The following is a 14,176-nucleotide window of genomic DNA, read 5'->3' as shown; positions in this document are numbered from 1 at the left end:
TTCTCCAATAAAAACTTTCAGGTAATATTATCGAAGAAATAGGCTCCTGTAACAATAAACAAAACAATTTATTCGAACTTACGATTAGAGTAACGAACATCGAATTAGTAATCTTTCCGCTTGCAAAGCGATTCATTTACATGTTACAATAGCTTAAGAATAACGTCATAAACTCTAGGGATCTATAATTACAAATTGAAGCTAGCTTTAGTGTAGGTAAAGGAAAATAAAATCGTTCGTGTTGTTATGGCCTTTTTCATTACATTAAGGGTCTAATGTTCATAAATACAAAGTCCATTTGCATTTACAGATTATGCATTATATACACTGTTCACGTATGTATTCTCTGACCGATTAATCCTTTAAACCCCAACGTCATTTACGTTCATATATTAAATTCAATAGTACTATAATTTTTACAATTACTGATTTAATTGTTAATAAGCCTATAAATAATGTATATACGTACCAGAATATTCTGGTTCCTATTATGAAAATCGTTAGGAAAGGATTAACGATCAGATAGTCGCCATCTTGTGACAATAACCGAGGAGAGCCGAACGTCACCGATAAAACGATACGGAAGTAATATACAAGATTTTCCATTCGGCATATATCACAAGATACAACTCTAACAAGTATTTTCTATGCTAACATAATTTGCTTGTCGACTCGTAACTGCTCAACGTCCATCGGTCCTTAATTTGCATATCGGACCGCTTTCTTTTCCAGAATAATTTCAAGAAGATTCATCCACTCCCACCACATACGCGTTGCTTTATGTTCTTTCTTTTCCCGATGAGGCGAAAGCCGAGACACGACTCGAACACACGCACAGGTAGGTAAATGTTCTTCAGCTTTCGATTCGTTGATCTTCGCGAAACCCGACGAATCTTTTCAACGAATAACATCTGATACAGTGCAGCCATTGCAGTCTTGGATTTTCGTTCGTGCCGCTCGATATCATGGATGTATTCGAGATCCACTTGGATAGGGCTCGTAAGAGTAGATCACTGTAACAGACCATGTTAACTCGAGATAAATTTTATATTCTAGAGCGCATTAGATGAGTAATTTAGTTACAGAAAGCGGGGTCTGAAGCATACGAACTAGAAGCTGTGCTCGTTTGAGAATTGTGGAATATAGTTTAATTCGAAAGAAAGTTTGTGTTGATTAAGTATGTACAAACTTTGGGAAACATAGTGGAACCATTTTCAAGTTTGTATCATTTCTCAAATCTCAAGTTTCTTCAAGTTATCGCATCCTCCAATTTAAACTTCAATTAACTATTAAAATCCCTGAAATACCGATAACATTCATTTAACGATGCGTGGTAATAAAATTGATCCCACATATATTTCTACATCTAAACTCGTTTCTCACATGCATCATCGATGTATCTATCGCATCAGATAAAGGAAATTTACAACCACGCTATCTGCAGCTTATTATTTCTGCTCTACGAATTATACCATTACACATAAACCTCCACGGAAAGCAATAAATATTTACATACAAAAGGGAGCACTAAGAAGGTAATTTAATCCAATTACCTCGGTTCAGAATTACACACTTTACCCACGCTGTAATCTCACACGTTGCGCTACATCGTTGACGGATTTCCTCCTTTGAGCGCTACTTCTTCTCCGGTACCAACGGTACGCGTCAAAATTCCCTAGCGGTCCTTGATTCTGCCAGTAAGGATTCGACGGTTGCAAGAGAGGTATCTTCAAAGGTCCTTGAAGCGGAGGGTAATTCGGAAGCAAGGGTTGAATCCCGTGAGGTAAGTTAGGTAGTTCGTAGCCGTTCGCATGTTTCAGCGTGGATATTTTTATGGATGGATCCACGTCGATCGACAGACTCGAATACATGGACAAATCGTTGCCGAATGTGTCCGCAGTCGACAAATCGAAGCTTCCCTTGTGGGGTAACGCGTATTGAATGTGTATCGGTGGATACTCGACGCTTTGCTGAATGGAAAGTGGACTGACCGGGAAGCCGGAAGTCAAAGGAGGATACAACGGATAAGCTTGATCCTTCACGTCCAATGGACGTTGATGAAGCGGAACCTCGTAACTGGACGGTGGATGCTCAACAGGATGACCAGACTCGATCACCAGATGGTTCTCTTCGTTATGATTTAATTGGTTTTGTTCGTTTCCGCTTTCCAAGTGTTTCACGGGCAATTCTGGCGGCGGACCGTGGTAACTGACTTCCGGTTCCGCCGGAGGAGCTTTCTGAGAGTTCTCGTCCAGGATGTGGTGTCCGTCCAGATCCGTCGGTTTCATGATCAGAAGGCCCGCGTGCTCATCGACTGTAAACGTGACGTCTGTCAGTCGGGTCAGAATATCAACGTCTCGTTTCAGATAATTATTTTAAACCGAATGTTTGTACTAATTAAAATTTATCACTTTGGATACATTTATATCATCAGATTGCATCAACTCTTAATATTTTGAAATGAAATCTTTTCATCGATAAATTATTTGCTATCATTAATTAAATTTAACAATAGATAGTTGATTAAAGCACGTTGTCACTAATTAGTGAATTTACTTAAATATCGTTCGTTAATTTACCGTAATTATTCGTCGAAATTAATTGGATGATCAAAAAGTATTTTGGCTTGTATTCATGAAACGAAACGTTAATGTAATTACTTCAACACTGCGTCCTTGTTATTTATGAAACGAATTCATTAGTAAGAAAGTTTTTTCAAAATCGTTAAGTACGGCTTACATTTTTCGACATTAACATATTGGTAGTCGTTTTGCCGACGTTTTGAACATGTACTTAATTATCAGGTTGTTGCATATTAATTGGCCAGTTTCAGAATTTAGAAAATCTGATACAATGGTACTGAAAAATTTTTATGGAATATAACTTTGAAGCTCAATGTTTGCTCAAAATGGCTTTTAAATATTTTTATTAAATATTTCGAACGTTCGTAAAATGCTCGATTCTTTGTTAAAACAATAGAAATTGGTTGATATAGTGCTTATATCGAAGAGTCAACCATTTTGTATCAACATTTAACTGACAGCCATTTTAAGTTTTAATATAAATTAATAAAAAATGTTTGGTCGTCGAAGTAAACAATCTCTGAACATCTCAAAACTTTAAGTATCAAATTGCCATGTAATTTTTACGACCTCATCGAATTATGTCAGAATGTCTTTTCGATCATGTAATATACAACAACTTAATAATTGAAGAAAAAGAACCGTTCTATACCGATTACGGGAGATCACGAGATATTTGTAGAAAGTGGGTTACGTAAGTGTTGACCTGTCGCGTGGGTCAGGTATTCAAGCGAAAGTAAATTAGTTTCGAATTTTGAAAATCATGAGAACAAGAAAGAGAGAGAGAGAGTGAAGTCTCACGGAAACGAGTAACCAACAAAGCACGAAGAAAGTGTTATTCATCGTCGAAACGTGGAAATTAACAGAAACAAGAGGAAAGTTCACACGGACGAAGATCAAAGTACCGAATAGTATTCGCCAGAAAGTTCTGAGCATCCTGTATCACGTCCGAGGAAAGTTTCGCGGAATAGAATCTCGTTTGAAAGCGAAGTTCGCTCTTACTTTCATCATTTTAAAACGTGCAAGAACCTCCACCAGGATGGTAAGCCTCTCACCGAATTTTTAACAAGCACAACGTATGTTGCAAGCAAACACTCTGTAATCATCTCGCATGCACTTCACGCCAACGTAAGTAATTGCTACAGTGCTCTACTATAATTTCTACTTATCAGATCTACAAGATTAAGTCTACATGCTTACATATGTATATCATAAAAGAGAAATGTTCAGTTCCTAGATTTCTATATTCCTGGATCTCCAAATTCCCATATTCATAAATTTCTTGAACTCTAGTTAGAACTCTAGATGCCTATGTTTTTATGTCTCTAGATTTGTCTCTAAATTTGTACGATTCATTGCTTATTTAAATTTGAAAAACTTACCGTCTGATCCGTCGCCCAAATTAGCATGGTACTCGTGGTTCTGCTCGGCAAATTCTTCAAGACTAGGCGGTGGTCCATCATAAGATTCGTCATGACCTGTTTTATTAATCGGCTTATAATTATTATAAAAAGATACTGACGTAGTGATAAGTTGCGTGTATAGTCCATACAATAAAAAATGTCTGAGAAAACAAAACGTGTTGAAAATCTTACCATCTTCCGGAGGACCTTCATAGTAACCATGATGATGGTGTTCCGGTTGTGGCGCATGCGCAACGTTCTTCACGATATTGCGACCCAAAGTTGTAATCGCGTCCCCGGTTTTAGTAATCATTTTGCCCTTGGCCGTGACAAGGTAACCACTTCCTTTGATTATCTGACCTTTCAATGCGATCACACCACCGCTTATCGCTTTCACCGCTTGCATTAACGTGCTAATGATCACCTTTTTGATGTCCCATACGCCGAACGTGTCATGGTTGTACTATCATAGAAAAATTCAATTAACAAGACACGTGTGCAAATTCATCGAAATGCAATTTCATCTGTACTTTATTGAACATTCAAAGATTGTTCGGTACAAGCTGATTACGATAAGGATAACTCTATTTATTCTATTAGATCGCTACTTGTTCTTAACACTTTGATGGTTAAATATTCTTCATTCGAACTTTAATTTTTAATCAAATTATCTTTTAGTTCAGTTTTATTAACTGAGACGTTGGGTATGAACAGTAGACTCTTGTTATATTGCCATGGATCGGGACTGTGAGAATGGAAAGTTATTGGAATATGCAATGTAAGGAACATTTCTTCAACATACGATAATATGAATCACGCACAGTGATATGACATAACATGACGCGCGGTGATATAGCAAGCGGTGATGTAACGTGTGGTGACATAGCAGGTGGTGATATATTACGCGGCAATTTAATTCGCATTTATCATACTCTGCGATATAGCGGATGATGTAGCGCGTGGTAATACGACGCGGCAATATAGCACGTGACGAAATAAAACGAGATACGTACACACCGTTGTAACATAACACTACAGCATGAAACAATATAATTTGGCAGAAACAAGTCTGAATGGGAAATGACTTAATCGACAATATAAAGAGTCTACTGTAACTTAAAATTACAAGATTCAAAAATTTTAGAAGGCAGCCATCAAAGTGTTAAATTTAATACTTGTCTTTGTGCTTTTTTGCAATTGTCTAATACTTAATTAACGACTAACAACGCCTACAGAATTTTTTTTAAATCTTTCTTGCATTGATAATGGTAACGGATAGTTTCATACGTTCAGGACAGTGAAGTAAAATTATGAAAAGTTGCTTTTGAAGATTACCATATAGTTAGACGAATTAATAAAAATATAAGAATTGTAAATAATAAAATTCCACTCTGTCCTGAACGAGTTAAAACTACCATTCGATCGTTCTTACGCAAAACAAAATCCAGATTGCGAAAAGTTCGAATCAATGTCGATAACATATCACGGTCGACCTATTTCGCTTCACATCAATGACTACAGTATAATCAGGATTCCACGATGAAAATTATAAATTACAACAGGGTCGTGTACTCGTGAAGCGAATAATCGTTTCGATAAACACCGAACTAGTTCAGATGTTATAACAAGTTCCATTTATCATCGTGTTTCATATTTCCGTCACAAACGTAAGAACGGAACAATTTTAGAACGACGTTTTTGAATCTCCATCGTGAAATTCTTGTTTAAACGATTCTGTGCTTCAATAAGGAGCGTGCAAAGAACACGAGAACTAGCTAAGATTTCCCTCCTTAGTTGCAACCTTGACGACCTACATAGTGATTTTCTTTCGTGCAGCTAATACATCGATCTATAGTTTTATGACCCTACTCTGCCTATTATAACGTGTCACTATCATAACCGAGTATGAGTTAGTCAATTTTAAACTCGCGGGTTCATTTCGTTTACCGGATTCAAGTAGAATGTTCTTTAGAAACAACGAATCTTGTGTTTTTACAATCGATCGATCTTACGAAATTATTCTTTCTTACGATTCTTACGAAAGTACTTTTGCGTTATTAAAATATAGGTGAACTGCTTTCGTTCGTGGAAAATATTACAAGATATTCCCAAATCAGGTTAATCTTGATTATGAATATTTCAGGTACAATTGCAGCTTGGGATTCAACAATATCCTCCGACGTTTCCCTATTTCAGCATACAAATTCCTACATTATAAATTCGACACTTTTCACAAAGAAATGTCTGAGAAATTTATTTCTAACGAACCCGCAGTTGTTCCTCGAAGCAACGTGAAGCTAATGATCCCCTCAAGAAGTGGTAAGAAAATGTCCACCAGATCTTTCACAATAAAACAACAATTTCATCTAATTAACATAAATCTTCTTCATTCATAATACACCGCAAAATTGTTTCTAATAAAAGCAGAAGTTAAATGCGAAGCACATGCAAATACTCTCTGCATTTCTTACTCACTGTTCCTTTTGAACGCCTCCTTCAAGCATGTCGACCAAAAACGAAGACACGGTTTCTTATCACTCTCTAGAGGATCACTAGATGAAACGACTGGTTACATAGTTACCGAGTAAGTATGTCCATATCCCGGTTTTTTATGGTCCGATTCCGAGCTCGAGGACGAGCTCGATGAACTCGTACCAGAGAACGAGGATGATCCTTTCGACGCGCCGCTGGACGCGCTGACCAAACCGCCGATTATGCCGTTTGCTATACCGCTGATCAAACTGCCGGATCCTTTCAGAATCGCTCCGGAATCGGATCCCTCATCCTGGTGGCCGTATCCTCCGTAATGGTATCCATCCGGAAGTCCGTGATCGTATCCTTCCGGTCCCGTAGCGTCGCGTTTGGATCCCGACCTCTTGATCCTCTCCTGCATCATCTCCATGTATTTCGGATCGCCGAGCAGCTCGATCGTGTCTCGATCAGCACCGACTTTCTTCGCGATATCGATCTGCAGATCCTCGGGCAGCAGTTTGTAAATTTCGAAGGCTGTTCGTTGCTCCTTCAATATTCTGTTGGCCTGGTCCTTGGAGGCGTTGTCGAGCATTTGCCATTGTTCGTTTGTTGTCCCTTGATCCGTGAAGGTCCTGCGATACGGCGCCAGACGTTCGAGCTGAGCGGATGCCCGCGATAGTAAATCCTCTTTGTTGGGTTCTGGACTCTCCGACAGGACCACGATGGCCGAACAACAGCAGAGTGCGACCAGTGGCAGGATCTGAAATATATGTTGACTTAGTATGAAGAATTGGAACTTGATTTCATAATTTTGGACTTGATTGTTTGAGATTCTTGGGAAAGGGATATGGGAGATTTGGGGAATTTGATTGTTTGGGATATAGAAAGTGATGATTTGGGAGTTTGGGAATTTGTGAATATGGGGATTTGGAGATTTGGAAATTTCATGACTTGGAAATCTGAGAATTTGAGAACTAGGGAATTTGGAAAGTAGAGAATTAGGGGACTAGAGAATTTGGGAACTGGAAAATTTGGAAACTAGAGAATTTGACAACTATAGAATTTGGAACCTGGAGAATTTGGAAGCTAGAGAATTTGGAAACTAGGGAATTTGGCAACTAGAGAATTTGAAAACTAGAAAATTTGGAAACTAGAGAATTTGGAAACTGGAAAATTTGGAAACTAGAGAATTTGTAAACTAAAGAATTTGGAAACTAGAGAATTTGGAAACTAGAAAATTTGAAAACTAGAGAATTTGGAAACTAGAAAATTTGGAAACTAGAAAATTTGGCAACTAGAAAATTTGGAAAGTAGAGAATTTGGAAACTTAAAAATTTGGAAACTGGACAATTTGGAAACTAGAGAATTTGGAAACTGGAAAATTTGGAAACTAAAGAATTTGGAAACTAGAGAATTTGGAAACTAGAAAATTTGAAAAGTAGAGAATTTGGAAACTAGAAAATTTGGAAACTAGAGAATTTGGAAACTAAAGAATTTGGAAACTAGAAAACTTGGAAAGTAGAGAATTTGGCAACTAGAGAATTTGGCAACTAGAGAATTTAGAAACTAGAAAATTTGGAAACTAGAGAATTTGGAAACTAAAGAATTTGGCAACTAGAGAGCTTGGGACCTAGGGAATTTTGGAACAAACGTGTTTAACGAAATCTGATAATTGACAGTGAACGTTCGGTAACAATGCTAGTAATAAAATATTATAACAAGACCGCAAATTTATAAATCGTTGAAGCGTGCATCATAAGAACGAGAATGCAGCAAGTGGAGCGGTTCTTGGTGAAAGTCATAGAACATGTTGCTTAGGGTTTTACTTTATAAGATGTGTGTAGCAGCGACAAACATCGATCTTGACAGATTATTGGTTTCACATTGCTGCATGGATAGAAAAGAAAACAAGACGTAGAATGGCAGGCAAACAGATCAAAAAGCAAACTAATATCGAAAGTTCATACGTATTCTTGTATAACTACATAGTGATGGAAAGTGCCTCGCAGGTAGTTTCGAACTTTCATTGAATTTGAATTTATAATTTTCGAATTATTAGTACTTCCAGGTAGTCTCGTATCAGGTTCTGATGAGTAACATATTAGAAATTTAAAATTTTTCATATCTTTTACTATCTTTACCATCAGTTATAATACTCTTTATTAATTTATCAAATAATAAGAAATTAAAATTGTGAGAATATACGTAATTTTCACGACGTATGAACCCAAGATTTGCTACAGATAAGTAAACATTAAACTTGATCTCAATTTGCTAAACAAGTAAATAAGTTTTAAATAAAATAAGTAGGTCAACTTTTAGGACGCAATTGTGTTAAACGCTAAAAGTTTATGGATGTATAGCTTCAATAGAAAGTTAGGTTGGGAGTCTGTGAATATTCACGGTTGGACGAAAGTGATCAAAGCGTCCTTGCTCTTGGACTTGACAGTGTCAACGCATGACCCAGTTTACTATACTTATTCATACTCGTGAACTCAATACGATTTCTAAAAAGCGGCAACGAACTAACATATCACTGTATATATTTCTATTACCACGACTCATGAAGAATGTACGATCCTTTCGAAAGAAAGGTATCCTTTCATCGTTTCCGACTGCCGTATATTTGTCATGGTTTCGACATAGGTAATCGTTTCACGAAACGTGAATCCCTTTTGATCTCTAAAATCTTCTCTAAATTTTATGAACAAATTTTTTAAACTTTAAAGGCAAGTCACTCGTATAACAAATTTTGTCCAAAATCATAGAGTCCCAAAGTTTCTGAGTTGAAATGATTCAAACACTAAAAATGTTAAAATTATAAATTTAGAAATTTCAAAGTTCTGAAATCATTCTGAAGTGTTAAAATTCAATGAAACCTTGATCTTTAATAGGACCGATGCAGAATTAATTAATGAATCAGGGTTGAAAGAATAAGTGGATTAATGTTTTAGACGTTCTGCTTTGAAACATTCTCTGGAATTTATTGAATTAACAGTTTATGTGAGTTGATTCTACTTTCACGGAAACCTTGTCTTTTTGCCCGGTTCGGGTCTTACATATTTGAGCAAAGTATGTACCACCTGAATTACTTTTACTCTCTGTTGGAACGAAAATCCCAAGTTTCCGAATCCTAGTTTACCAAGTCCCGAATCTCTCAAATCCCAAATCACCCAAATCCCAAATCTTTTGAACCTCAAATCACACGAATTCCAAATCTGTCGAATCCCAAATCTCCCGAATCCCAAATTTCTCGAATACCAAATCTCCCGAATCCTAAAATTCCCGAATACCAAATCTCCCGAATTCCAAATCTCCCGAATCCCAAATTTCCCAAATACCAAATCTCCCGAATTCCAAATCACCCAAATTCCAAATTACCCGAATTCCAAATCACCCGAATTCCAAATCACCCGAATTCCAAATTACCCGAATTCCAAATCACCCGAATTCCAAATCACCCGAATTCCAAATCACCCGAATTCCAAATCACCCGAATTCCAAATCACCCGAATTCCAAATCACCCAAATCCCAAATCTCCCGAATCCCAAATCTCCCAAATACCAAATCTTCCGAATCCCAAATCACCCAAATTCCAAATCTCCCAAATCCCAAATCTCCCGAATCCCAAATCTCCCGAATCCCAAATCTCCCGAATCCCAAATCACCCAAATTCCAAATCTCCCGAATTCCAAATTACCCGAATCCCAAATCACCCAAATCCCAAATCACCCGAATTCCAAATCACCCGAATCCCAAATCTCCCGAATCCCAAATTTCCCAAATACCAAATCTCCCGAATTCCAAATCACCCAAATTCCAAATTACCCGAATTCCAAATCACCCGAATTCCAAATCACCCGAATTCCAAATTACCCGAATTCCAAATCACCCGAATTCCAAATCACCCGAATTCCAAATCACCCGAATTCCAAATCACCCGAATTCCAAATCACCCGAATTCCAAATCACCCAAATCCCAAATCTCCCGAATCCCAAATCTCCCAAATACCAAATCTTCCGAATCCCAAATCACCCAAATTCCAAATCTCCCAAATCCCAAATCTCCCGAATCCCAAATCTCCCGAATCCCAAATCTCCCGAATCCCAAATCACCCAAATTCCAAATCTCCCGAATTCCAAATTACCCGAATCCCAAATCACCCAAATCCCAAATCACCCGAATTCCAAATCACCCGAATCCCAAATCTCACTACCCAAATCTCCCAAATCCCAAATCTCTCAAACTCCAAATCACCCAAATTTCAAATCTCCCAAATCCCAAATCACCCAAATCCCAAATCTCCCAAATCCCAAATCTCCCAAATCCCAAATCTCCCAAATCCCAAATCTCCCAAATCCCAACTCTCCCAAATCCCAAATCTCCCAAACTCCAAATCTCCCAAATCCCAAATCTCCCAAATCCCAAATCTCCCAAATCCCAAATCTCCCAAATCCCAAATCTCCCAAATCCCAAATCTCCCAAATCCCAAATCTCCCAAATCCCAAATCTCCCAAATCCCAAATCTCCCAAATCCCAAATCTCCCAAATCCCAAATCTCCCAAACTCCAAATCTCCCAAATCCCACTTTCCGAATCTCCCCATTTCCCAAATCCCAATTTGCCTATTACCCTCAACACTAATACAACAAAAACCCCAGTCACAAACATTATCCTCCCTTCTTAACAATGATCATATTAAACACCAGAAATAGAGAAGTATTAATTTCAAACAAGACCTCACATTATTAGCAATCATCTGTATTCACACTTTTGTTCCGAACAGAAACAAAGGTCTCATTTTCCCCATTGTGGAAAAATGTGTTCACGTGAGACTGTAGACGATCGTATTTTACTTTCACGTGTATGTTAACCACAATGAACGCACTTTCGATCATGGCACATTAAACGGAACCACAAGATGAATACTGTAGATCTTCTATTTCGCTTGTCATGTCGTAAAATTATGGATCCTATTAAACTATAACGTCTTCGAACGAGGATTTTCAGTTGAACGAATCAGAAATAAACAGTTTGTTAGAAGAAAAGATAATTCGATAAATTCGCACTTCACACGTGGATGGGAAAGGATATTCGTATATACACAATGATGTGACCAAGTACCTTCATGGTTGACTTTCACGGTAGATCGGTAAAAGGATCACGGCACTCTCACTGAACTCACTGGCCATCACCATCGAGTATTTCCTCTCTTTATACCGACTCCCACCTTCTTAGCTTTACCGGGAGAACGTTGCTCACTTGCTGATTATTTTTTCCTCAAATTTCGGATCTGATTCTTGTCATTCAACGAGAGAACGATGCCTTTAATAGTCATCGATAACGTTCGGTGAAACTTATAAATCGTTTGGATCTAGGAGAAAGCTGTGCTGAATTTACCTTCACTTTTCTTAAATCGTACGAAAGTTTACTTGCTACATTTCTGTAATTTCGTCATTTTTTATGTATTCGTTTTCGGACCAGAAATTATACCGTTGCAACGGAGAGAAGATTCATCGAAAAATTAAATATCTTGCTTTTTGAACGACTTGCTTAAATATTTTACTTATCAATCCCTGTTCGTTTTCCGGTCTGGCGTTCTCGAATTCGTACTTGGAAAATTGCCAACCATATCGTTGACTCACTTTCCTCGGTCACATTTTTAAAACGCAGACGAGCGAAACGTGACTGAAATTCATCGTGTGTACAGTCGCGTGCAATTTAGGCATTTCTTAAGTGAGATTATGTTCCCAAGTTTTTATTGATAAAGGAAGAATTAAGGATACACAAGGGTACATCATATTTCCTCTATGTCAAAAGTTGAAAGTAAAATGCTGTTCCTAGAATCTCTCTAGTATCAATAGAAACTTTCTTTGTATTCCTAGAACCATGGAATATTTCTTGGATCTTCTTTGAATTTATTTAATGTAGAATATCGAAGATCTCACGAAGAACTCCTGAAGGGTCTCAAGATACCAAAAGGATCTCGAAATTTGTCTAAAATTTAAAGATGGAATTTCTTTAGTGTCCCTTTAAGTTTAGAATCTCCCCAATCTCACGAATTCCAAATCTCCCAAATAACAAATCACCCAAATTCCAAATCCCCCAAATTCCAAATTTCCCAAATTCCAAATCTCCCAAATCCCAACTCTTCCAAATTCCAAATCTCCCAGATCCCAACTCTCCCAAATCCCAAATCTCCCAAATTCCAAATCTCTCAAATTCCAAATTTCCCAAATTCCAAATTTCCCAAATTCCAAATTTTCCAAATTCCAAATTTCCCAAATTCCAAATTTCCCAAATTCCAAATTTCCCAAATCCGAACTCTCCCAAATTCCAAATCTCCCAGATCCCAACTCTCCCAAATTCCAAATATCCCAAATTCCAAATCTCTCAAATTCCAAATTTCCCAAATTCCAAATTTCCCAAATTCCAAATCTCCCAGATCCCAACTCTCCCAAATCCCAAATCTCCCAAATTCCAAATCTCTCAAATTCCAAATTTCCCAAATTCCAACTCTCTCAAATTCCAAATCTCCCAAATCCCAAATCTCCCAAGTTCTAAATCTCCCAAATCCCAAATCTCCCAAATTCCAAATCTCTCAAATTCCAAATTTCGCAAATTCCAACTCTCTCAAATTCCAAATCTCCCAAATCCCAAATCTCTCAAATCCCAAATCTCCCAAATCCCAACTCTCCCAAATCCCAAATCTCCCAAATTCCAAATCTCTCAAATTCCAAATTTCGCAAATTCCAACTCTCTCAAATTCCAAATCTCCCAAATCCCAAATCTCCCAAATCCCAAATCTCCCAAATCCCAAATCTCCCAAATCCCAAATCTCCCAAATCCCAAATCTCCCAAATTCCAATCCTCCCAAATCCCACCTCTCCCAAATCCCACCTCTCCCAAATCCCAACTCTCCCAAATCCCAATCCTCCCAAATCCCACCTCTCCCAAATCCCACCTCTCCCAAATCCCACCTCTCCCAAATCCCACCTCTCCCAAATCCCACCTCTCCCAAATCCCAAATCTCCCAAATCCCAAATCTCCCAAATCCCAAATCTCCCTATTTCCCAAATCCCAATTTCCCCATTACCGATCCTTAACACTAATACAACAAAAACCCTAGTCACAAACATTATCAGATGACCTATCTTTCACTGTCCTAAAATCTCCCTAAGATCTCTCACATAAAACCTAAAATCACCACCCTCTATCTCTCACCCTAAAACCTTCAAAGATTTTAGTCTCATCTCCTTCTCATGAACCTAGCCTCTTTAAAATAATGCATAACAAACCCAGAACAGTCAATTAAAAGTCTAATGAGACACTCCTTTAGACTACATCGCTTTTGAACTAAGAAAAGCATATACTGCACCCGAGTGTACACGTTCATTATGCCGAAATACAAATTCGAGCATGCAAAGAAAAAGAGGAACAAGTACGTGTCTCTTTAGGCACGTGTTCTTAAGTCAAAGCACGGTAATGAAAGCAGTTATTCAAGTGAAATGCAATCATATCCTTTAGAATAATGAATAGCAAGATTTCCTCGACGAGAGTGGAGCCCGAACTCGGTTGTTACCGTATTTTCCCTATTTAAGCATACGTGAACAACATAATTATAGGCGAGCCACTTAATGGTATAACTTGAGGCTCGTTGGGCTTGACAGTTCGAATGGAAAACTGGTGACGTTTCGTATGAATCCAGTAAAAACGAA

At 37.8% G+C, this 14,176-nt stretch overlaps 1 protein-coding gene across 2 annotated transcripts; it reads right to left on the bottom strand.

The window, feature by feature from the left end:
* Positions 1–49: 49 nt before the first annotated feature.
* LOC100879640 (uncharacterized) lies at positions 50–11,792 on the bottom strand. 2 transcript variants are annotated; one of them, XM_012288964.2, is made up of 6 exons: positions 11,583–11,792; positions 6,567–7,217; positions 4,178–4,448; positions 3,965–4,060; positions 1,554–2,314; positions 50–1,013 (listed from the first exon to the last, which is right to left on the bottom strand). In XM_012288964.2, exons 1-5 carry the CDS (start codon positions 11,586–11,588, stop codon positions 1,575–1,577), a joined length of 1,764 nt encoding a protein of 587 aa, XP_012144354.1. In that variant the 5' UTR covers positions 11,589–11,792; the 3' UTR covers positions 50–1,013; positions 1,554–1,574. The 2 variants fall into 2 exon arrangements, with proteins under 2 accessions (XP_012144354.1, XP_076393867.1); XM_076537752.1 differs by lacking the exon at positions 11,583–11,792 and adding an exon at positions 11,203–11,541.
* Between the last annotated feature and the right edge of the window lie 2,384 nt (positions 11,793–14,176).

The sequence above is a fragment of the Megachile rotundata genome, chromosome 1, assembly GCF_050947335.1.
Source record: "Megachile rotundata isolate GNS110a chromosome 1, iyMegRotu1, whole genome shotgun sequence".
NCBI lineage: Eukaryota > Metazoa > Arthropoda > Insecta > Hymenoptera > Megachilidae > Megachile > Megachile rotundata.
This window is presented reverse-complemented; position numbering and strand designations above follow the sequence as displayed.